The sequence below is a fragment of the Rosa chinensis genome, chromosome 3, assembly GCF_002994745.2.
Source record: "Rosa chinensis cultivar Old Blush chromosome 3, RchiOBHm-V2, whole genome shotgun sequence".
NCBI classification, from domain to species: domain Eukaryota; kingdom Viridiplantae; phylum Streptophyta; class Magnoliopsida; order Rosales; family Rosaceae; genus Rosa; species Rosa chinensis.
Genome location: NC_037090.1, coordinates 19,580,264 through 19,606,836, shown reverse-complemented (window position 1 = coordinate 19,606,836; position 26,573 = coordinate 19,580,264). Strand labels below are relative to the sequence as shown.

Sequence of the window (26,573 nt, the reverse complement as noted above, 5' to 3'; positions counted from 1 at the left end):
CTGAGCCAGTGGGCCGATACCTGCGGCCCAAAAATGGGACTACATGGACTTGGGTTGTGACGCTGCTCATCCCGTGTTTCAGAAGGAGATATCGGCTTTAATTATATGAAGATATGAGCGCTCGCGAAGGCGTGAAGATATATTTGCAATTAATACGTGCGGATCCTACTGCTCGCATCCAGCGATCACATCTAGGATTCTAAGAGGCAATTAATCTTGACCTATATTCTAAGCGATGACAGAAGCGAATAGTTATCACCCACAATCATATCAATACTATTAAGAGTTTTGATTTGATTCAAGGCCAATAACTGTGGCCTAAAATATAGTATTCCATTCCTATTTGGAGAATGAATCTGCAGTAGCCTATATATAGAGGCTAAAGACGATACGAAGGGAGATCTCTCGAATCAATCAATCCCAGCGATTACAAAGCCTCCCCGGAGCAAACCCTCGACCTTGTTGAAACCCGGTGACCGCCCGCCAGTCCTAGTCTCCTTGCGAGCCGACTGTCAGCCTCACCAGATCAACCCGGCGACCGTACTTCCAGTCCCAGTCTCCCCAGGAGCCGACTGCGAGCACAACCGCCACTGTTACTTCCAGCGAAGCAAGGGTAATGCCTTCGCAACCCAGCGAAGCTAAAGTCACGCTTTAGCAAACCCGTGTTCCTCTCAAATTTCCCAGTGATTGCTCTGCTCAGCTTTCAAGTTGAGTATCGATACGGTGAACGAAAAGAGACCACAACCAAAGCCCTTACCCGCATAAGGCAAGAAGTCCTTCTCCGGAAGGCAAGAAAAGAACCCTGTGACGAGGTTGGTGCTCTCCTCGTCCACAGCGCTTGAAGAAGAAGTCAGGTCACGAGACTACCCCAACGACTGCACCCCGCGGTGCTGGCACGCCTGCGCAATCACTCGCCCAAAAGAGACTGTTTGCACACCAGCTGGTTTTGGAGCCAAACATTTTGGCACGCCCAGTGGGACCACAAACTAGGGTTTCTTTCTGAACGCAACCATTGGGAAGCCCAGCGCTAACCCTTACCAAAAAGGTTACGCTAGCTGCCCAAAGCATAAGACCTCCAGCTACAGATCGCATTCTTGTGCGGACTGTCGTGGTCTATCTGAGGAACAAGTGACGCTACGATTCTCTCTGCAGACTCAATCATCCAGTATGTCAACTTCTCAAGGTGAGAATCGCTCGGCCGCAACTGAGGGTCAGAGCGTTAACACTAATCAGGCCAGCGAGCCTGTCAATCCCTCCACTGTCAACACTGTGTTGGAGGGTGAAGAGGAAGAGGCTTTTGTTTCGAAGCCTATCCCGGAAGGAGCAACCATCGATGAGACTATCGCGATCCTTATGGAGAATGTCGAGAATTATCGCAAGAAGATGGACGCGGATCTCGCCAGAGAAACTGCAAAATCAGAAAGGCTCCTCCGCGAGTTTGAGCAGCGCATGACTCTCTATGCGGAGAACACCAAGCAGCAGGTCACACAGACAGAGGGCGCCTTGAAAGCCCAAGCTATAACGATCGCTGCCGCACAAAATGAGTGTCATAAGACAATTCTGAATGCTATAGCGGATCATTCCAAGCAAACTGCATCAAACATAGCCGATCTCCGCAAGGATGGAGCCAACTTGGCAACTGAAGTGGCTATGCAGAGAGCTGAATTGAACCATGCGAAGGAGGTGATGCACACGGCCTTAGGAGACCCTAATACTATCCTTGGTTCTCTTGGCCAGCCGTCCGGTTCAGGCAAGTACGTGCCACCAAATCAGCGCGATAAGGCCAACCAGAACGTCGGTTCTTCGTCGACGATGGCTGCTGCTACTCCATCAAAGAACAAGGAGCAGGCCTTGGTTATTCCTGGCAGCAAGGAAAAGGCTGCTTCATCGAGTGAACAGGCCGCCAAGAAGCATCAAGCCTCGAAGGGTATAGGAGCTGCGTCAGAGCCTACGACTTTTATCCAGTACGACAGTGACGGAGCGGAAATAGTATATCAAGAATTGCCAGGAAGCTATTATGCGCTTGACCAAATTGGCACTCCGATCAGGATAACCGCTTTGTCAAAGGAAGAGATTAACCCTGCAGTGACTCTCCAGCCAAAAGCGGCTACCCACACTGTACATGTCGGGGAAGGATCAACAATAGTAAACCAGGTAGCCCCTGGGCATACTGCTCACCGAGCTGCGGTCATACCCCCTCCGCCTCCGGGTCCGGAGTACGTGAGACGTGAGGAGGTAGTGAAGATGATCAGATTGGCAAACCCTAGGGCTCAGCCAGATGGAGTGTACGAGGGACCTTTCCCGCCAAACATCATGCTCGCACCTTTCCCTCGAGGTTATAAGAACATTATTTTTTCTACTTTTTCAGGGGAAGACACGGAAGATGCGGCCACTCATTTGGCCAGATTTAGGGTGCAGTGCGGCCAATATCAGAATGATGACGTCCTCAAGTGCAGGATCTTTGGTACCTCCCTATCCGGCGCTGCCTTCAGATGGTTCTCCAAACTTAGGCCAGGGACAGTGACGGATTGGCCGGCGATGGAACTACTTTTCCGGGAAACATTTGGGAATATTGAGCCTGAAGTAGATCTGACCTCTCTTACTCAGATGGCCCAACAGCCTACAGAATTAGCAGTCTCTTATCTTCAGCGCTTTCAAATCCAGAAAGCCAAACTGAACGTCATTCTGCCCGAGAAGGAGTTGGTCAAGTTGGCGGTTAAAGGCTTGGAACCCCGGCAAAGAAAGAAGCAGCATGGCAGCATGATACATTCGATGGGAGAACTCATCACGGAAGTAGGCAGTTTTGAGCATCTCCTTTGAGAGACAGATGCAAGGAAGAATGCTTCCAAAGGAACGTATGTGCCCGGTAGACACCGTACGGTAGCGGCCCTGAGCTACCAGCCGACCACTTACGACCCTTATTATCATCGCGGTATTGGGGAGGTGAGCCAGGACGATGAAGAGGATGAGGATAATGATATAGCAGCCTACGAACTGACTGGGAAGAAAAGCTCGTCTTTGAAACAGTTGAAGATTGCTAAGGAGCCTTTTAAGCTCAAGTCGATGGCCTTCACTAAGCCCGAGTTCGCAGCATATACCTACGATGCCAACAAAGCGCACGAGATTCTCGACGAAATGATTGCTGCGAAGATGGTGAAGGCTGATTTTGGGCTGTTTCCGCGGTCAGAGCAGTTGAAAGGGAAGAAATACTGCAAGTTCCATAACCTATGGAACCACAACACTGCGGACTGCGTAAAGCTCAAGGACCAAATTCAGGTATGGCTTAATAACGGTAACTTGTAGGTCGAAGCTCCAGTCACCGCGACAGCACTGGTGGATGTGGACCCTTTCCCTGATACTGGGGTCAATATGGTCAACGTAGACTGGAATAGAAAGCAGCAACGGAAACCAACACTGGATTTGGCCACGAGCAAATAGGGTTATAAATCCACCGCAGGTGAGGCATCTGTTAAGGATAAAATTGCAACAACCAACCAGGCCTCACCCGTGGTTCTGTGCTCGCGATGTAAAGAGGAATGTGGTATCCAAATGCCGCATGAGGAAGTCGAGCAGACATTTCGCTTTGGTTCCCTGCCACCAGTCAAGTGGGCTTCCCCGTCGAGGAACTATCAGCCTACCAACCCGAGGGAACGGGAGAAAGTGACATCACCACCACCCCCCAGAGACGCCAATTTATTCCTGAACTTAAAAGCAACCGTGAAAGAACCAAAGCAGGAAAAGGTCAGAAGCGGCTGCAAAGATGTTCTGACCAAGCCCTATATACCACCTGCAGCAGCTAATCCTATCAAAGAAGGCAGATGGTACACCAGGGAAAAGGGGAAGGCAGTGGAGATTAGCCCGTCCAGGAAGAGGAAGCTACAGCGCAGGTTCGGTGAAGCCAAGCGCACTCTAGAGGCCTTAGACCAAGGCCTAATCAAACCTTCCCAATTGGTCAAGTCGCCTGAACGATACCAGAAAGAAATGGAGGCACTGGCCGCTAAATCACTGAGACCTCTCCGTGGTCTTGACAAACAAACAGATTTGCTAATGGGGGCTTCAAAGCCCAGTGTGTTTTGCAGGATTACTAAAGAGATCTCACCGCTGCCTACCCAAAGGAATGGCTCGCCAACTTAGCGACCGCATATCAGGCGCAGACTCTCCCATGAAGCACCGGCGGTCAAGGCTTCAGTCTTCGACAGGCTGGGGGCAAGGACAGAGTGGTTAGCACCTTGCAATGGCGACCTAAGAAAGTCCAAAGTGCGGTCATTGCCGCCCCAAAAGAGTGTAGGGAACCGGAAAACCCTAAGCCGTTGGCAGGTGAGCAAGAACTCGAGTCACAAGGGCCTGAACATTGCCAGGTAAAAGGCCTTACAGAGGAGTCGTTAGTAGATCGCTTGGCTTGGCAGTTTCAGACTGATATCCCGTTGGAAGAACCCAAGATTGATCTGAATGTCGACGTGGAGGGGACGGAGTCAGATAATGTTTCTTGCAACATGGTTTAAGTGCTCCCCGCGAAATATGCCTTGCCAGTCGCGGCTCAGGATTGCGTAGAGACAGAAGAAGAGGGTGCGCAACCATTGAAGGTCACCTCAGCAGCCGCAACACCGTTAGAAGACGGGGCCTTACCAGAACCAGCGGGGGTTCCAGACAAGGGGTCACTCATGCACTTCTCTAGGCCAACACCGGCCATGGTCCAACACATACGGCCGCTATACATTACGGCAGACATCGGTGGTATTAAAGTCAGCAAAATCATGATTGACACCGGAGCGGCCGTTAATGTTGTCACTACTCGGACCATGCACTTGCTTGGAATCAAGCGGGAGAAAATCCAATCCACATCTCTTGCGCTCAAAAATTTCGCAGGAACTGTAACCAAAACCCTAGGGTTATTGTTCTTGCATATTAAAGTCGGACCAGCAGAGGGAGTTTATGCTTTCTTTGTGACGGATTGTTATGCGGCCTACAGCGCCATTTTGGGCAGGGATTGGATCCATCGGAGTTACTGTGTTCCGTCGACACTCCACCAAGAGTTAGCTATGTGGAATAGAGAAACAGACACGGCAGAGGTGGTCCCAACAGATCCCCGTCCGTTCCCGGTCTCCGCAAATTATGTAGATGCCAGATACTATTTGGAGCCTATCACTCCATTGCAGGTTAGTGGCATCGATGATAAGGGCCGCCCCACAGGGGTGACGGCCTCTGAACTGGCACAGTGGGGTCTCACGCTCGCAAAAGAAGGCTTGGAGCGGCCCGGCCATGCTGTGCCCAAACCTTTAACTGATTAATGGATTACGACCTCATTGAAGAGGGAATGGAAGCCTTCCACTCGATACACGAACGGTTGTCATCATACATGGTGGAAAAAGAGGCTTACGATCGCGCTGCGACCTTAGAGGTCGTCAATGAAGAACTCGCTGATCCGGAGGATGACGAGGAAGTCCATATTCAGCTCGCTCCGGCGGCGCTGGACGATACACCTCCCAAGGTCAAAGACCCTACTGAGAAGGTCAACCTGGGTACTGTAAGTGAGCCTATGGAAGTATTGATCAGTGCTTACCTAGAGCCTAACGAGAAACAAAGGCTCATCAAACTATTGCTAGAGTTCAAGGATTGCTTCGCGGAGAAGTATGAGGACATGCCCGGCCTGTCACCAGACTTGGTTTGTCATCAATTACCAACTCTTGCTGAAAAGAGGCCCGTCAAGCAGGAACCTCGACGAATGAACTCCGAGACCCAGATTCTGGTAAAGGAGGAGGTAGAAAAAATGCACAAATCCGGCATCATAAGGGTTGCCAAGTATAACCAGTGGTTATCTAATATAGTGCCTGTCCGAAAGAAAAATGGCAAGCTGAGAGTCTGCGTTGATTATAGAGACTTGAATCTCGCCACACCTAAAGACGTTTACCCCATGCCGGTCGCGGATATGTTGGTGGACGCGGTGGCAGGCCATGAACTGTTGTCCTTCATGGACGGCACCGCAGGATATCACCAGATTCCGGTCGCTGAAGAGGACAGACACAAGACTGCTTTCCGCTGCCCTGGCTTCGCGGGAGTTTTCGAATATGTGGTCATGCCTTTTGGCCTGAAGAACGCCGGTGCGACGTATCAAAGAGCCATGAACTTGATCTTCCACGACCTACTGGGAAAGGTTTTAGAGATATACATTGATGACGTAGTCGTCAAGTCCCAGAAGCGAGGGGATCACATCGCGGATCTCAGGAAAGTGTTTGAGCGCATGCGCCGACATAGACTCAAAATGAACCCGGCCAAGTGTGTGTTTGGGGTTCAAGCAGGGGACTTTCTGGGGTTTATAGTCCACCAGCGAGGAATTGAGGTCCCAGAGGACAAGGCAAGCGCAGTCATTAATGCATCTCACCCACGGACGAAGAAGGAATTACAGCGTCTTTTGGGTAAGATTAATTTTCTAAGGCGTTTCATATCTAATTCTGCAGGGAAAATCCAGCCCTTCTCACCCTTGCTGAGACTACAAGGACAGAATGAATTTGTGTGGGAACCCAAGCATCAAGAGGCTTTCGACAGTATCAAGGCCTATCTGGCAAACCCACCAGTCTTGGTTCCACCGAGAACCGGGGTCCCGTTGAAGCTATATATCGCGGCAGCCGATGCTTCCATTGGTAGCCTGCTCGCTCAGGACGATGAGGACGGTGTCGAACACGCTATATTTTATCTCAGCCGTGTACTGACGGATTGCGAGACAAGGTACACCCCTATGGAAAAGCTGTGCTTAACCCTATACTTTTCAGCGTGCAAGTTGCGACATTATATGTTATCCTTTACTACTTGCATCATCGCTCAGACCGATTTGGTCAAATATATGTTGTCCCGGCCTATCTTGAGAGGCCGCATTGGCAAATGGGTATTGGCACTTTCAGAGTTTTAGCTCCAGTACGTACCCCAGAAGGCGGTAAAAGGGCAGGCTATCGCAGATTTTCTAGCGCATCATCCTCCGCTAGAAATACCCGTACTGAAAGAGTTGGAAATTGCCTGCAACTCCACGACTCGATCAGATAAAGCATGCATCCCTGAATACGAGGTTTTGTATCAGGCTACAATCTCTCTACAGCCCTGGGTGTTATTCTTTGATGGCTCAAGAACGGATACTCTGGCCGGCGCAGGGATTGTTCTGGAGAACCTCGCCGGTGATCGTTTCTCTTATTCTTTCCAGCTCACGTTCCAATGTACTAATAATCAGGCCGAATATGAAGCTCTTATCATTGGACTCGAAGTCTTGTTGGAAATGGGCGTCCGGGACGTTCAGATTCGCGGCGATTCTCAGCTCGTTATCAATCAGCTTCTGGAAAAATATCGCTGTACGAGTTGGCTGCTCATCCCATACCTGAATCGCGCCATCGAGCTTTTGGACCAGTTTACAGATGTTGATATGGAACATATACCACGTGAACGTAACTTTGCTGCTAATGAGCTCGCTCAGTTGGCTACAGGCATTAGCTTGAAGTACGGAGTGCGCGAGCGCATCCTGAAAGTTGAGCGTCGCACACTACCTTCGTGGCTTGCTCGACCTGATCCTCCAGACGATCCCGTGGTTGCGGTACTAGAACCCATTGATGTCGATTGGCGGATTCCACTGCTTGAATACCTCAAACAACCAGACTCCAGCGCCGATAGGAAAACTCGTTTCCTCGCACTGAATTACTTCCTTAGAGGCGATGAACTGCGCAGACGTGGAGAAGATGGCATAGATTTTCGATGTGTCTACGGTCGCGAAGCCAAGAGATTGCTGCGCGAGGTGCACACAGGGATATGTGGATCTCATCAAGCCGGGCCTAAGATGCGTTGGCTCCTCCGACGTCATGGTTACTATTGGCCTAGCATTTTGAAGGACTGTATCGCATTCGCCAAAGGCTGTGCGGACTATCAAGCACACGGTCTTGTCCAGCATGTTCCTAACATTCCTATGCAACCTATCATTAAACCTTGGCCTGCGCGAGGTTGGGCAATGGACTTGATTGGAATGATCCATCCTCATTCTTCCCTACAACACAAGTTTATCATCGTCGCCACTGACTACTTCACGAAATGGGTTGAAGCAGAGCCTCTGAAGGAAGCCTCCGGCACTACCATTCGCCAGTTTATTTTCCGTAATATTCTCTGCAGGTTTGGCATCCCTGAAGTGCTGGTATCGGACAGGGGGGCAGCGTTCATGGGAAGCCCCGTTGAGGAGCTGGTAAATGACTTTGGCATTCAATTCACACATAGTACTCCATATTATGCTCAATCTAATGGTCAGGCGGAGGCGAGCAACAAGACAATCATCACCTTACTGAAGAAGATGTTGGTGGAGAATCCTCGACAGTGGCATGATACTTTGTACGAGACACTTTGGGCCTATCGCACTTCTAAACGTAACCCTACCGCCACGACGCCGTACGCGCTTATGTTTGGACATGACGCTATCTTACCATTAGAAATTAATGTTCATTCCTTACGAGTCCAAGAACAGCATCACTTGATTGGCGAGGATTATGTTCAAGCTATGTGGCAGGAGCACGAAGATTTAAGCGAGCAGCGCTTGGCCGCTTTGGACAATTTGGTGATGGACAAACAGCGTATCGCCCGCGCCTATGACAAGAGGACGCGGGGTCGCAGTTTCAAAGAAGGTGACCTCGTTTGGAAGGCCATTTTACCCTTCGGTGAAAAGGTAGCCGGTCGCGGTAAATGGACGCCGCGATGGGAGGGACCCTTTGTTATCCACTGCATATTGGAGCGCGGTGCTTTTCACCTCAAAGACATCGACGGTGATCTCCATCGCAACCCTATTAACGGTCGTTTTCTGAAGAAATATTATCCAAGTGTCTGGGAGTTTGACGATCCTCCCGACTCTGTTCTTGGTCCGACTGGGGGGCAACCTTAATCTTCAGCGACTCGCAGCGTTATGGTTATTCGGCCTTTTCTCTGTGGCCTTTTTGTTTTTATCTGCTCCCCGCTGAACATTGGGGGGCACCTCAATATCGATTAGGGCCTATACAAGAGGCTTTACTTACGTTTATAGTCCATGTTATCAGTTACTTGGTTTTATTCATGATCTTGACAAAACGTGTTAAGAGTAAATACAAGGGCTTATACAAGAGGCTTTATTTTGGACTATTTCTTGCTTTTTGGTTTGTGCAGAATTTTTTAGTACAGATTATTGAGTAAATCAAGCATTTTATTCATAAAGTGGCTTTGCGGCCAGTAGCATACAACAGAATAGAGCAATACAGTTTCACATGCGAGGCTACAGACATAAAAGTTCAAAATGTTCGTTGTGGCCGTGTGAGAAGGATCTGGACGTTACCACCCCAGAGCATTCTTCCCCCTACGATCAGATCCTCCTCCCATCTAAGTCGCCGCTGCTGTCATCGGTACTGGAGAAAAAGAGAGCCTTCATTCCCCTTTCTGGGGCCTCTCCTCCAGGCAAGAGTTCGGCTCCAGAGCAGGCGCGACTCACAACCACATCTACCTCCCGGGGTAAATCAGAAAGTGCGTGCCCAGGCCCCAGAGGTAAACCGCGGAGGCAGAAAGGTAAGCCTCAAAATGGCCTTCCTCCCTTCCTCCGCTTGCTCCGCGCGGGCAGTCTGAAAAGTTGGGTTCCTCAGAATTTGGTTCTGCCGCGCTAGGAGCGAGGCATGTTCTTCGGTTTAACTGAGACTGGCAAGTTCATCCAGATTTTCAGTAACCAAAGACATGCCGCCGGACCTGAGATTAAGCCATGAGGCCTACCCAGGTCTTGAGATTAAGCCATGAAGCCTAAGAATCTGTGGCTAAGGGTGAAATCACGGTGCGAAGATTTTAGAAACTGGAGAAAAATCAACAGTACTTGCGAGTTTATCGTTGGAAGAAACATGGTGGTTTGGTTATCGCTCTTCTTTGGATGCCGGTATTTATAAGGTTGATCTCACACCGTGCGGTAAGCAGTTGAGACGCTTTCAACGCCATCAATAAGAGAATCAATGCGGTTAAATGTGATTACCTCGGAAATGGAAGATATTGAAAGCGCGTGGGAAGCAGGACGGTCTCCAAGAAAGCAACCGCCCAAAATGGGATTATCTTTTCAACGGTCTTGCTTTTCATTAATTGGCAAATCTTAAATGATATTTGGGCCGAGCAAATCGGGCTGAGTATCGTATATATGTTAAAAATATCCTTATACAAAATAAAATGGGCCTAAAACAGGAGGCCTAAAGTTTTCGACCCGCATGGGTCAAGCGAAGCAAGTGCTCATCCAGACGGAAGCTAGCGTCGGCAGCAGCGTGCTCTGCTTGTCGAACTGCTTCGCGCGCTTGAGCCAGGTTCTGAGACATCGCTTCTAGCGCCGTTAAGGGCTGTTCTATCTGAGGCTCTTCTTGCGCCAGTTGGGCCGTGACCGTCACTAATTGGGCCTTGGCTTCGATTAGTTGGGCTTGGAGGTCCTGAATGTGGGTCCGAAGGTGGTCCTGTGAGATCCTTAGATCCCTGACGCGAATCGCTTGATCGCCTAGAGAGTCGCGAGATACCTCTTCTTGTTGTGCAAGGCCGCGATAGTGAGCCTGAACCTGCCTGGCCTGTGCGGTCGCGGTCGTCCTATCATTGATCCGTGCAGGAAGATTTTGCAAGAGCTCATATATTTCGACAAATTCATCTTCAGTGATGGTACGTTCGCGGCGAAGTACCATCAGATACTCTTGAGCTCTGGCAGCTGCGCCCGGCAGTAAAATGTCAGGACCCAGGAGTCGCTGCAGATTGTCCCGTGCTTCATCAGCGACCCTTGGAGGAGCCACTTCGAGTACGCGAACAAGTCTTTCCAGCCTATTAGGAGGCTCAGGAGGAGGAACTCCAGCGATGAGGTCGGCATCAGCGGCAGCAGCAGCAGGGCCTACTTGAGGTTCGACGATCAGGGCCGCAACTTGTTTGGGTACTGCATCCATATCAGCACCTATTTCTGGAACCTGGGGGGCAGGTTCTTGAGTCGCCATGCCTTCATCAGCAGGGTCAGCGACAGCGACCTCCTCAGCGAGGACGTCACTCTGCAATGAGGAAAGACGGTCAGGTATGCAAAGAAGAACAAGAACTAAGGTACCAATTTTCAACTAAGATACCTCTGCGACAGGGCCTTCGTCTGAGACATTTACTGGCACGGTTTCCTGAGCTTCCTCATCAGGATTACGATCAGGTGACGCGCGCGCTGGTGGGTGTGTAGCGATCAGATCCTCATGTGGTGCGTCCGGAAGGGGCGCATGCTCTTCCGTTTCATCGGAATTATCCTCTATGATTTGCACAGGAATAGGGGCTGAGCCACCATCAGTGCTGACAGGAGGTGGAAGATTTTCAGGGCCCACGGGTGTTGGCGCTCGCGAAGCAGTTGTTCCTTGAATGGCAGCCGAAGAACCTTCCCCAGCGTATGTAGATGGTCTGCGATGAACCTGTAAAGGAGAAGGGTGTGAAATATAGGCAGAAACAGGGATAATTTCTAACATAGGCTCTTTGCCTCTTACCAGCCGGTCAGCCATTGGTTCATCTCCTTCCCAGGGGTCAGCATGAGTATCTGAGCGACTACGCTTGCGGGCTATAGCAGCCACAACCTGGAAGAAGCAAGAGGTTAGCATTCAACTCACAAAGTTGGTCCTGAAGACAAAGAGTTCTTACGGTTTGTAGATCGTCGTCATCAGAAGAAGAAGAAGAACCCTCAGCTGTAGCTTCAGCAAGTACTGCCTTCTGTTTTCCAGTTTGCCCAGCGGCCGGTGAAGCATGGTTTGTGCGGCGGCCAGGGCGCGGCGCACCCCCCTAATACAAACAAGAATGAATAAAGGAGGAAACAATGAAGGAGTTTGCAGAGATTAGAGTTGCTGTACTTACTTCTGGAGGTGGTTCACGAATTATGATGCCAGTCTGGGCCGGGCGAGGAGCTCGCGTAGGTCTGACCACTTGGAGGGGTCGAGGCCTGTTGGCATCTTCAGAAAAGCGAGCGAGCACTTCAATATCAGCGGGGTATGGTTTCCTGAGCTCGCCAAAGAGAGTAGCGAAGAGTTCGTCATCTGGTTGAGTCCAGCAGTTGACAGAGACTTCTCTCCACCAAATCTCATACCCTTCTTCGGTTCCGTCTACAGCATCTAGATTTTGGGCCCAATCGGGAAGGTCGACCAGCACGAGCATACTTTGTGCCGGTGGGGGCCCGGAAGGTGGACCGAATCTTCGCCAGGAAGTGTTATAATTCCAGGCATCATACAGAGGGACTGGTACCAATTGGACAAGGCCAAATTGGCGAGCGAAATGACTAGGAGCATAGAGTTCATAGCTGAGTTCTTCGGCAGCAATCCGGATGTCTGAACAGGAGATGGCGCGGCGGAACGCCAGGCGAGCACGGTCAGGATAACGAGGATCGCCAGGGAGGAAGCCATATTGAAGCACAGAAGGGAATCTTCTCCCCAGAATTAAATTACAGTATGGCATGTCGTCTAGCAAGAACAGATAAGAAAAGCATTCAGAGTAAGGGGGAGATGAGTACTTGTCCTCGCGACAAAACCATCGACCTACCAATTGATCGACCGGCGGGGATTGCAGGATATCTTCACGACGGAAGAATGGGAAGTAGGTCTGGATCCAGAAGTCCAAGATCCAGAAGGGTCCGGAAATGTTGATCTCAAAGGGATGCATCGTCGCTTGATACATCATGCGATAAATGGCGCCCAAGACCAGTTGTCCGAGCCCGATGTTGCGGCCGTTGTAGAGGGCCGTTGCTAGATAGGTCCAGGTGCCAGTGGGCTTGCAGGAGGAGGTGCAGAAAATGAATTTACAGAGCCAATATTCGAGGAAAGCGATTCCTCCGGTCGCATTGTGTTCCCGACTGTAATATGCCAGCCATCTTGGGTATGAACCGCTATGAGCGCTGCGGCCTTGCTGAGCCATGGTCAAAGTAAAGTCGATAGAGTCAAATTGACCATGCACATACGGCTCGCCATCGATGGGGAGGCCAGTGATGGCGAGAATGTCCAACAGGGTAATGCTCATTTGACCAAATCTGAAATCAAATGTGTTGGTGGCGGTATTCCAGAAACAGAGGAAAGCAGCGAGTGGCGAACGATTACCACCGCGAGGAAGATGGAAGCACAGATCAATAGCGTGGGTGATACCTGCAGCATTCCAGCGACCTAGATCTCGCGCCCGCGCCTCGCGATACCAAGAAGTTTCCTGTGCACTAATGGAGGATGGCCAATTCCCTATCTTGGCTCGATGGTTTTGGACACCCCAACAGCTAAAGTCTCCGGGAGTCCTTCGGAGAACTAAAATAGGCCGTCGGACAGGAAGACCGTACATAGCAATGGCATCATCTGGGATAACACCTTGTGGTGCTGGGCCTAATCCGGTGTGGTGATCGGAAAAACGAAGGAGTAGGGGTCGCTGAATAGTGGTCTCTAGATGAATGCGAGCACCGATACTGGTGCCCCAGGTCTGAGCAGCCGTTTCGTTCAAGTCTTCTTCCTGATCGATGATGATTTTCTTAGGGGGAGCCATTTCTGGATCGTTTGCAAAGAAGATGGAGCAGAGATGGGTTTTTCTGGGTTTAGAGGGTGAAGGAGTGTTTGATGTGACAGGATTGCGGCTGCGCGTTTAAATAAAGAGTTTTGTGAGGGAAACGATGCGACAGAAAGCGTTTCACAAATGAAGGGACGCGACCCTCATTAATGGCATCGTTTCAAGCGACCGACGCGTCTTTCTAAGTCCCCTTCAATCAGTTGCATTTTAGCAGGCCTAATTTCGGGGCCTGGGGGGCAATGTTTGAGCCCAAAACATAGTTTGGCAAAATCCTTTAGTGGGTCTGACCAGTGGGCCGATACCTGCGGCCCAAAAATGGGACTACATGGACTTGGGTTGTGACGCTGCTCATCCCGTGTTTCAGAAGGAGATATCGGCTTTAATTATATGAAGATATGAGCGCTCGCGAAGGCGTGAAGATATATTTGCAATTAATACGTGCGGATCCTACTGCTCGCATCCAGCGATCACATCTAGGATTCTAAGAGGCAATTAATCTTGACCTATATTCTAAGCGATGACAGAAGCGAATAGTTATCACCCACAATCATATCAATACTATTAAGAGTTTTGATTTGATTCAAGGCCAATAACTGTGGCCTAAAATATAGTATTCCATTCCTATTTGGAGAATGAATTTGCAGTAGCCTATATATAGAGGCTAAAGACGATACGAAGGGAGATCTCTCGAATCAATCAATCCCAGCGATTACAAAGCCTCCCCAGAGCAAACCCTCGACCTTGTTGAAACCCGGTGACCGCCCGCCAGTCCTAGTCTCCTTGCGAGCCGACTGTCAGCCTCACCAGATCAACCCGGCGACCATACTTCCAGTCCCAGTCTCCCCAGGAGCCGACTGCGAGCACAACCGCCACTGTTACTTCCAGCGAAGCAAGGGTAACGCCCTCGCAACCCAGCGAAGCTAAAGTCACGCTTTAGCAAACCCGTGTTCCTCTCAAATTTCCCAGTGATTGCTCTGCTCAACTTTCAAGTTGAGTATCGATACGGTGAACGAAAAGAGACCACAACCAAAGCCCTTACCCGCGTAAGGCAAGAAGTCCTTCTCCGGAAGGCAAGAAAAGAACCCTGTGACGAGGTTGGTGCTCTCCTCGTCCACAGCGCTTGAAGAAGAAGTCAGGTCACGGGACTACCCCAACGACTGCACCCCGCGGTGCTGGCACGCCTGCGCAATCACTCGCCCAAAAGAGACTGTTTGCACACCAGTTGGTTTTGGAGCCAAACAAATGTCTCTCCAGAGTCCAGACCCAAGTCATCATCATGCTCAAATGATCAAGTTCCTAGAAACCCAATCAAATGACATTTTTGTTGTTGTTTAATTATTTGCCCTTGCTCTCATTGAGGTTGAAAGTGAATTTCGTAGTGCTACATGCTAGTCCAAGGCTCCATTTTCTTATGTATCTAAAAACCAATCTCTTACTGTCTCAAACTGTGGATTCTAAAACATTTTATTCAATTTAAGTACCATACATATAGTTTTGCACTTCAGTTTGTCACGAACAATTATTAACTGGTTCATGGAGTCCTGCAGAAACAACGTCTGCCTCGAACATGTTGAGCCAACTTAACACCAAGAGCTTAATTAGCAATTTTGAGTACTACTTTTTGAGTGGATATATGGTCTAGTAACAAAAAAGCTATGAGTTCCATAGAAAGAAGGTGACATACAGACCAAACATAATGGAGAAGAACACTTTATAGTTTATACCCTAGAAAGAAGAGGTACTTAACCGATCGAGAGGTTAAAACCTGGTGTTTATCCCCTTATGAACGGCATGGTAGAATTTTCGTGAGTACACATTAGGAGATGACTGATTTCAATTTTTCAGTTTGGGTTGTTCTCAGTTGGGTTCATCATAGTTTCAATTTTTCCAACCAGGTTACATCATATGGAGACCAAAATTTGGATTCTGTAAGCGTCTGGCATGGTAAGAAAATATTCATCTTTCTTATGCAGATAGAACCAGGGATTCTGGACAACTCATTCGCAATGAATCCGGTGAAAGAGAGGCAACGGGAATCAATTATTTGCTATTAGATTGGTGACTAAAACAGAATGCACATAAGAACCAAAGGAGTTGATTTACATTTACCAAAAAGAAACCAAGAATTGTATCCATTTTGTTCATCAAAAATGAATAAAATATATAAAGAAGCATAAATAAAGGTACAATTGTCATCAACAACATTGCCATGTGTATAGAACACATCAGTCCTAGAGAATTAAAGAAACCAATCCTAAATATTACAAGGCATAATGCAGAAGAGGCCTAAAACCCACTTTAGAACCCCTATTTCCTAAACTGAAACACCCTGCTGATTCTTAAATCAAAGTCCTTGTTCTGCCCTCAGAAACCAAAGATCATCATCAAAACCCGAAAATCCTAAAATCCGAGCAAGCACTACTCGATCAGTCAATTCAATTACATACATTTAGCAACAAAGTGGGCAATGAATCAAACCATTCTCATTGCACTCACCGCATTTGACCATCTTCCTTTGCCCCTCATCCAAGACCTTGCAGCTTCCATTGCACTCCACACACATCACAAATCTCATTCCAGCACAGCCTTGGCACCCAACAAGCGCTTTCGGAATCCCATCGAACAAAACCCCGAGCTTTCCTTCCTCCTCCAACTTCACAATCTCATCAGCTCCACCAATCAACCTCCCCTTCACAAACACAAGCGGAACCCTAACCTCTTTAGTCCCCATTAGCCCCCTTATCTCCTCCTTAAACCCCGAATCCATCGATATATCTCTCTCGAGCACGCGAATGAGGTGAGACTCCACGATTGACCTCACATTGTTGCAATCCTCAAAAGTCTTCCTAATCCCCCTCAATGTAGTAGTGTAAATAACAACCGCATTTTCGCCGCCAGGAGGGCATTTCTTCTCAAACAACTTCAGCACAGATTCCGAATCTGGGTTAGAATACCTCACTTTCCTGGTTTTTGGCGAAGGCAGCACCATCCTCTTGATCTGCACTTCCTCTTCTGACATTTCCTTCTCATAAGAAGCAACCAGCTCTGGATCAAACAGGGGACTAAAACTCTTCCTCCTCGACGAATCGCTCCCAAAACTCCTCCGTTTCGTAGAAACAGGAGACCCTTTAACCGCCGGACTCAAATTCAGCGCCTTCTTGCAAGAATTCTCCGACCCAATATTCGATTTCGGCACCCCTTTGGGACTATACCCCAACCCATTCACTCTCCCCTTATTCTCCTTCCCCCCAAATCGCTTCCCCTTCATCGGCGACCCGAACTGGTTCAGCAACTTCAACGGACTCCTCGCATCGAAATCCACAAACCCCCGAAGAACAGAGCGCGACTTGGGACTCCTCTTGACCGGCACCGCTTCCTCCAGCCCCTCCATCAGTTCCCAAGCATTGATAACCTCCAGATCTTCCTTTTTCGGAGAACATTTCTTCAAGTTATGAGTCTCTGAAACAACCGGTGGGTCATTGTCGAGATTTAGAAGGCCGTAAGTGCTGGAAGTGAGGGAGACGACGTGGTTGAGGCACTGGGGGCCGTGGGTGATGGTGACCTCTTCTTTGAAATCGTTCTTGAACAGTTTGGAAGATACGCAGCCCATTGAAGTGGGGTTTGTTGGTCTTCTGTGTATGTGAGTGGATTGAGGAAGAGGATGAAGGGGTTTGGGCATTGGGGAAGGAGATTAAGTGGGAGGTTACTGTTTCTAACGGTTACCTCTTGTCTGCCAACGGGCTTCAACGGTCTGAAAATTCGAATCCTGGTCAGGGGATTTTTGTAAGAAGCCCATGTCGTTTTTGTTAATTCGGTGTTTGTGCCCGTTACTTTTTTTAAATTTTAATCTGACCCCATCTTCATTGTGTTTTGCCCTGTGTGCACCTTTTGTTTTGATCGTGTTTGTTCTTTTTCTTTTATAATGGAGAAGACCCACGTAAGAATCCATTATCAGGAGCATTTTGCTTCAATTGTTACTACACGTGATTAATAAAAATCTCTTATAAATACGTGGCTTGACAGAAACACACATATACACACTAAATTTTGATAGTGCTGTGGACTTCCTCAAGGAGTAAGGGGGCGTTTAGTAGGGGGCATTGTGTTACCCCGTCTTAATTTCTTCTACAGTCCTGCACTCCTCAAGCCTACCTTATGCTATAGAATGTATTGACCCATGTTTGGTGCCAGTAGTACTATAATTAAAACTAACACCACCAACCTGCAAAACCAGCGAAGCTCCAAACCACCTGATCAGAACTCTGCCGTCAGGCCACCTCTGGCTGACGCTCTGGTCGGGTTCAATCCGTCTTGTAGTCACCAATGTGCCTCTAGCCTCAGGTGGTCGCATTGGTTGGTGTGGAGAGAGAATCAAACGCCGAAGTCTCTGGCGATGTTTTGAGGTGCATGAGGTATGAAAGTTGATCTACTCTTCATGTTCTACATGCTAGTTTACATGGTTTTCGAATTTGATAATGTTTTGGAAGAATTGGTTTCTAGGTGTTTCAGCCACCATCTGGTACAATCGTCTGGGTGTTGGTTTCGGGTTTCTTTAGGCTAATTTTGATTCAATTATAAATATTGGGGATAGGAATGAGGTCTGTTTGTGCTTAATTTCAGAATGGGTGAAGGTTGTGGAGAATGAGAGCAGAATGAGATTGATTCAATTGTTGTATTCTTTGTCAAGGTCAATCAGGTTTAGGGAGGTAAGCGTAAGTACGATATCGATGAACTGAAGCAAAGTGTAGAGTGAGAATGAGGCATCCACAATCCCATGACTTTAGTGTCTTTATGGTAGAAGGTGTTGGGGGGTTTTGGGGACTCTAGAGTCTCATTTAATATAGTCCTTGTTGTTTACTACACATGGGATGGCTTATCTTCCACTAGACATGACAGTGGCGTAGCTAGAAATCTTAGTTAGGATGGTCAAAATTTAAATTATAATATTAAACAAACATAAACTTCATCCAATAATATAAAAATTATAAATCATCACAATACTTAAAAATAACAAGTCTATCTAAAATAATTATAGTTGTCCACGACGATTACTCGTTTCTGAAATATCATCATTTGATCATTTGATGTATTTCTTATTTGAGGAGCTTCGGGTGGTGTCAACTGTTCTGTTGCTTTTCTCTTATAATACCTCTCTAAAAAGGCTTCCATATTCCAAATTTTCAATTACGAAGATTTCAACTTGCTGTTCGGAGAAACAAAATATGAGAGAAACAAAAGACGAAATTATAAGAGGAAACGACTTAAGAGAATGAGCAGGAGACCAAAAAAAGCTATACAAGTCTAAATATATATAGCCATACATAGGAGAAAATAATCATTAATTAGGAAAATATATTAAAATATTAAAAGAATGTGGGAGACCGTTTTCTGTCCAAATTGGGACAATTTTGATTAGGAAAATATATTAAAATATTGGAGATTGTGGGATACTAGGAGTATGACTGTAGGAGAACCCTCCAAGTTGATCGTGATAATAATTAAAAGCAAACGTTTTTTTTCTCTATCAGAAGGGTCAATTATTGGATTAAAAAGTCACTATCACATATTTCGACCATATGGCTCAGTTTGGAAAATTGAGAAGGGTCAATTGACCCTTCTCGCCCTACTGTAGCTACGCCCCTGGACATGCATGTCCAATCCTGTTCAATCCTCCCTACCAAACGCACCCTAAAGGTGTACAAATACTCCTAGAAAGCGATGGATTAAGATGAAGAGGCTATTTTTGATACTATAAGTACAATTAAAACATAAGAAGTTTTTTAATGGCCATTGTTGGAAGCGATAGAGAAATGTACGTAGTTTTAATACTGTGAGATAAGGACAATAAGGAAAGGTTTAGTTCAACAGTTTCAAAAACTCCCACTCCGATTAGGATTAGTTTGACAGTTTGGTCCTCTAAAAAACTTAAAACAAGTAAAAGTGCAACACCTGAAATTTAATCTTTAGAAGATTAACTTTATGAATAAGTATGCGAGATATCTTGATAAAGGTTTATGCTTGATCATAAGCAAATTATATATAAGTGAATGAATGACAGGAAAAAAAAAAGTAAGATTTTGAGACTTGGCTGTAAGCTAAGCGAGATTGAGATAGTCAGAGCACAAACAGAGTGTTTGTTGGGTTGTAGAACTTCTAAAATACAGTGTTTAATTTGAAGCACATGGGCTTATTTATCCTTTATTTAAGCCACAAATTTTCTTACACGAAAGAGACTTTATTGTTTGTAATACCTAAAAGAGCTACTCTTTCTGAACCAAGAGCTCTAAAATTCATTCAAAGAGATTAGGAATTAAAAATATTTCTAGCAAAGACCAAAACTTCTCATCTTTACCAACCAAGATTATTCGTATGTTTCTCAACTAAAGAGTCAACATGACATCCTCAATTTAAGACTAGAAATTTCCCAATGAGGAGCTTGAAACTCGGTATAATTTTCCAATCTAATTCTTGTTTTTGGAGAGAATATATATATATATATATATATATATCTTATATAATTAAGCCAATTCTCAAAGGAATGGTTAAATTTTTGAACTACCATATTTGTCCTCACATAATATAGATATTAATAAATAAATTATTTTTATATGAGGATAAGATAGTCAATTGACTATGTCATATTTCAAAAATTTGCAATACTTTCCATTAAAAAATGAGAAACTTTCTCAACATCACGAAAGATTAAAAAAAATAAAAAAATAAAAATAAAAACCAATTGACATGTGTAGAGCACATGTTAAGGGGCTAGTATATATAAAAGAAAGAATATAATTAGAAATTATCGTTAAATGATTACACAAAATTGATTGAATTCAAACTTCTACAATGTAAGATTAATTTTAATTTTGTCCTACCATCCGACTGTGCTTTAGTCACGTATAATATAATAGCACGTACACAACCCAATAGCTTCACGTGGGACGAGACTCAACCCAAAGACGCATATAACTCCTACTTCTAGTTGTTGAGTCTCACAAGTGGGCAAACGCCTTATGATACTTTGATGAAATCTAGACATCCGAAGATCACTAGGATGAAGTTGATGCCTAACACAGTTATTTTCATGTTTTCTTTTTTGTATGCCTAGATTTCTTACAAGATCAATAGCCTATCAAACATCCAACACAATTATTAAGCGTCTTTTTCTTTTGTACGTTGATGTCTTGTTATAAAATTGAATTTGCAATATCAATATTGAATATGATTCTGAGTTCGAATATCAAGTTTTTTCAAATTTTTTAGATAAAAAATAAAATATATTGATAGTGCACAACATTGATAGTAAATTCAAATCTCAACTCCCACTTTTTTATTTTTTATTATTATTTTAAGATGAAAATACCGATAGCATATAGAATTAATGATTGAGTTTCGTATCTTGATTTAAAATCTTAAATTGCTTGACATCGCAATCATGATTATGATGATGTTGGGAACGTCATTGCTCCTAGAGTTGTTACAAGCAATAATTAAGTGGAAAGATAGGCAAACAAAAACAGAGGGGAAAAGGGTTTAAAGAATTAATCCTATGTCACACGAGTCTTAGGTTTTTCACGTATAGGTCCCAGCATTGCATGATGTTTAATTTTCTCCAAGAATCTCTTTCTCTCCTTTTGGGAAAAGCAAAACCATTGTCATGGGAAAGTCATCCACAATATATGAAGTGGATCATCTAGAAACCTTTATAATACATATGGCCTGTGCCTCAAAGCTTGATGCGACTGCACGACCAATGCCCTCCAAGTGTAGTGGTGCCACTACTTTTGACGTCGGTGCCTGATCGAGAAACAGCAAATTTGATATTCTCCATTCGTAAATTACTTTCCCTAAGGTTAACAAAATGAACCTCGCTTGAATTTAAAAAGAGTTTACTATATTAGTAGGGTGATTTTAAATTGTAACACTACGCTAATTGAAGTTATATTATCATGTCATATTTAGATTTTAATGTTACTCTCACATAGTACGAAGACAGAATAACTATCCTCTATATTATTTTCTATAGATGATTTCACTTCTTACCGTTGTTTTGAGTTATGGTTTCACTTTCTATCCTTGTTTTAAACTAAACAAAATCAAGCTCGAATATCCTAGTTAAATAACTTCACCTTTGGGCTCATGCATGTCGGCCATGCAATCAAAATCGATGAGTATAACATATAGTACTTGGGTTTTCATAAAAACAAAAAAAGTGGGCAAGCTCTTTTTTTCTTAACTTTCTAATTATATATTCATGTGTTTCAAATGCACAACATAGAACCATGAGCAGTTTAAGCAGACAAACACATTGCTCCATATTCCTGTTTCTCAAACTGAGGTCAAAGCAAAGTAATAGTTTTTGTTATTGTGTTTGTTCTTATACGGAGCAAAGTAGAGTAAAAAAGTAGATTAGATTAGTTTTTTTTTATTTTTTGAAAGGGATTAGATTAGTTCATAAATAAATACAGGTAAGCTTCGAATTTATCCATCCTCTAGAAGCTTACCAAAAGAAGATGAAGACGAAGCTTCATGATCATGAGTTACGTATAACAATTCAGTTCATATATGGCGGCGTCTTCTGCTTTACTCAGATTAGGGCTCATAACCCGGAAGAAACCATTACGTAATATCTTAATCTTTATGTTCGTCTTCATCATCTCCAAAACCAGGACTTTCTTCTCGGAGTACTCCAAACAGTAGCAACACTACGTACCCCACATTTTCAACTTTCCATTACTTTAGTTTACTGGCTCGGCTTCGTTTAGTGCAGCTTTGCTAAGCCCTGGTCTTAATCCAGGCACTAATTAATGATTAATAAAACTATAATTAGTCATTGTTTACACTAGCTAGAGTGATTTGGTGCTTAATCATTGTCTACATGAGGCAGTTAAGCTAGGGTTTATGGGTTGCTACGTATTCATGTAACTAACAAATTCCCTCCATTTTTTTATGTGTGTGTCCATGGATTATATTCGAGATCCATCAGAGTAATCCATTTTTGTTTCTGAATTTATTATAACAAATTAGTTAATTAGTAAGTTCTTGATACTTTTAGATGAGAAGTCCCAATCCGGCCAGGGTTTAGGTTTACCTACCAGCTCACTCTCTCCCTAGCTATCTATATATGGTGATTGTAATTATATATTTAAGTAGTACTGGGATTAAATTTTTCATCTTAATTTGTAGTTATTCCCCTGGAGAAGACCAACTTCCTTCAGTCTTATTTTAGAGGAGAAGATTGTTGCCATTTTAAAGCAATATTAGGAATCATGATGTAGGATTTATTATTAAACAAATCATGTTAGTTTTATTTGGTGTTGAAATATTTGAGCACCGTGATATTTGGTAGGTATATTTATCGTATCTCAAACCAATCTTGTGATAGATATATAATTATTACACAAAGAAATTGGGTGGTTGGAAACAGTTCATGGTTGTTAAATACTGCTGGAAATTAGCTACAACATTCTCCGATCACTAAAAAAGCTAACAGTCTCCTGTATATATTGTTCAAAAAGAAAATAAACACTAGCACATGAAATTTAAAAACCTTTGAAATTATGATTGATCATAGCCTGCCAATCAATTGGATCATGGATGACTATATCTTTCAAAACATATCATCAAACATATATCTTGACATAGCTAGAAGCCTAGAACTACATTTTCACTTAAAAAATTGAAACTCTCTAAAAAGCACAGTCGGCTAAAAACTCTAGAAGCTTGTTGTTATTGTCGACTATGCATGGTCAACCACATTGGCTTTCCTACTGATCTTTGGTTGTATGCCCTTCTTTTTTTTTTTTTTTTGTAAATTATTGTATGTGTTTTATGGTGCTCGGTATTTAAAATTAAGTATTGTTTTTTGTTATACGTCAAATACCATTTAAGCCTTTTTACCCTAATCAAATATATATCATTGCAGTAATTTTTTCCACTTCTTGATCACGAAGTTTCTGATCAATTACTGAGTAGCTGAACAAAATTGGATAAGAAACTATTACGAATGTATATATGGAATAAATTAATACGGGTAATTTATAGTATCAAAAAAACTGTAAACTGTAATTCTAAAAAAAAAAAAAAACTGTAAACTGTAAAGGAATAATTTGACGTACATAAAGAAAAAGAAATAAATTACTATGATCCTTATATGTGTTCCTGATGTGATAGATCGATCGCGATTGACATGGCAAACTACATGATATAAGTGAAGAGCAGACATGGAAACCTAAACACATGCAATCATGCACGGATGCTTCTTCAAGTCAATTGGTTATACTATGCTACCACTTCATGATTCTGTTTTTTCCCTGATTTTAAGGCAACTAAATAGAGATCCATGCCATTATGCTACAAATTGACCAACCACCTGCATTGCCGGCCTCACTTGATGTTTAAGAGATTTGTCTGTTCATAGTTAAGTTTCATATGATTCGTACCCTAATATGTTAATTACATACTATGCTCTTGTGTTTCTTCTTTCACTCTCTATTAAAGTAAGAGTAAGACATCAATTCTAGCTAAGTTTATGTTTAAGTAAGGGATAATTCTTAAATGAGCATATTCACCCTCATTATCGATTAACATATTTGTACTTAATAAATTTATAATTCAACGGTCCATATTTTAAATTAATCTTTAAAGATCATTTTTGCAAAAAATCAATCCAATCGAAAATTATTTAATTATCTAATTAAATCAAACAAATAGATGTATATATGACTCTCAAGATGCTCTTCTCGATCAACAATTGTAATCGTGATTAATTTCAATATACACGTTAATGATAATTTGCTCTTGGAACAAATTGTTCTTTACTTTACTTTATCTCTACTGCATAGTATTAAAGTGGGCATAGTACGTATAGATATTACTATACTTGATAACTTTGAGAACAGATTGAAGAGAGCAAAATACAACACTTTGTTATTGATCTAATTGTCATGATAAAGAACATGTTCAGGTGAAGTGATGCTCGAGCAATCCAATTGTCATTATCTAGAAGAAGGCGGTGCCATATATGTCCAAGCAGCTCAAATCTATTGGAGTTGGCCCTGGGAACAACTGGACAAGATTGCACATCTGACTTATTGGATCACTAGAGCAGTTAAATAAAATATCTATTGCAACTAGTTGTCATGGAATATTACTAATTCATCAGCATTTTTTTACTAAAACAAAAAATTTATTTTGTTTTTGTTTGTTCTTGTTAGATTTTGCTTTCTTTTTTATTGTTAGATTTGGTCATCAATTCATTTGAGACATTCGTTTTTTTTTTTCTTTTTCCTTCTTACATGAAGTATAGTACATATTTTTTCAAAATTTTACATGTGAACTGCACTGAAGAAATGCAGTCTAACTAAGTGTTTAGACCTAATTTTTGATCAAATAAGAACTTCATTAACAATGAATGAATTACAATGAGTTGTGGAGCAAAAGTCCGCAAGAGCACCAACACGGTTACTATTGCGGGACAATTGACCCAACTAGACTTCACACTGGAAATCCATAATGACAGACTGATGGAGCCAAAAAGACCCCGACTCCAAACAAAGTAACGGTTGACTAACTTTTAAAGCCTCTTTTGCTAAACGGTGAGCAACCTTGTTCCCCTCCCGTTTCACAAAATGGCAACTACAAAAAAGAAAAGACTGAATTAAAGACTTAACTTCATCAATTAAATGACCTTCAAAACTCAAATCCGGAAAATGATTTGTGGCCTCAATGAGGCCTAAGATTTATGGCCTCAATCTTAGGTGTCATGCCATGTCACCTACACACATCAACTATTTGTCAAATCATGTTATGTAACTCTTGAGAAAAATACCATTTTGTCATTCCAAAATCTAATGACTATGTTATTTTGGCTTTCTAAAAAATATTTTAGTTTTTTTTTTTTTTTGCATTTTTTCTTTTCATTATACTCATGCTTAGATTTCAATAACAATTTTTTTCTCCAATCAAGAATAGAAAATTTTCATGTAATTCAGTCAATGGATTTGCACATACATTCGATCACAATAGATTTGCTTAACACATGTATATGAATTCAACCTTTGTTGTTTTCTTGTAAATATTGAGAATATATATAGTGTGAAAAATACATATTCATACGATTATATATATATATATATATATATATATATTCTTTTGTTCATTTCTTCTCTTTATGTAGCTAGGGTTTAAATGTTATATTTGAGTTTAATATTTTTTTTATTTTTCCCCTATATATTTAGATTGTAGATGATAATTAATGGCTGCTACTAACATGAAATTTTTTCTTATCTCTTAATTTAGACATGTGTATTTTCCAAAATCAATTTATTAATGCTAGTTTTTTGGATGAAATTAATCAATGTTTGGAAAGAAAAGTTAATGCCTATTTCTTGACACCTAATTTAATATATTAATACTATTTGGAAAGAAAAATTATAGGAAAGAATTTAATTAAATTAAGAAAAATATTGGTCAAAGAATTTGTAGACATATCTCTTAAACTAATACATAATTAATAGCTTATCTTTTTTTTTTCGTCACCTAATTAAATTCATATTGTAAGTAATTCACCCCCTAACATCTAAAAGGAAGTATAAAAGGGTAGAGTTGATGTTGCAATAGTATGATGTGGCAAGATATATTATGTCAAATTAAAAATAGAATTTATATTTGCTTACATGGCATGACACCTAGGATTTGAGGCCACAAATCTTAGGCCTCATTGAGGCCCTATATCATTGCCCTTATCATGTAGACTATTGATAACTGAGAGTGCATCACCTTCAATTTCAATGTGAGAGAAACCAACATGAGCTGCGAATCGAAGGCCATGCAGTAACGCCAATGCTTCAACTGATCTTGGGGGGAGGTGGCCAATCTGTGGGACAGCAAGTGCTCCTTTCATAATTCCTCTATAGTCTCTGAAAATTACTCCCAAACCTCTAATTCCATTCTTCAAGTCGCATGCACCATCAAAATTTAGTTTGAGGTGGCCAATTACAGGAGGAGTCCATGCAATCCGGTTGGAAACATTACCAACC

At 43.5% G+C, this 26,573-nt stretch overlaps 2 protein-coding genes across 2 annotated transcripts; one reads left to right on the top strand and one right to left on the bottom strand.

Moving 5' to 3' along the window:
- Positions 1–5,287: 5,287 nt before the first annotated feature.
- LOC112194258 lies at positions 5,288–8,896 on the top strand. Its single transcript, XM_024334506.1, has 5 exons — positions 5,288–5,902; positions 5,996–6,723; positions 7,117–7,868; positions 7,974–8,509; positions 8,591–8,896. Exons 1-5 carry the CDS (start codon positions 5,288–5,290, stop codon positions 8,894–8,896), a joined length of 2,937 nt encoding a protein of 978 aa, XP_024190274.1.
- A 6,815-nt stretch (positions 8,897–15,711) lies between these two features.
- Positions 15,712–17,394, bottom strand: LOC112193688 (uncharacterized protein At3g28850). The gene has a single exon (XM_024333912.2). The coding sequence runs from the start codon at positions 17,210–17,212 to the stop codon at positions 15,983–15,985; it is 1,230 nt and encodes a 409-aa protein (XP_024189680.1). The 5' UTR covers positions 17,213–17,394; the 3' UTR covers positions 15,712–15,982.
- Positions 17,395–26,573: the final 9,179 nt, after the last annotated feature.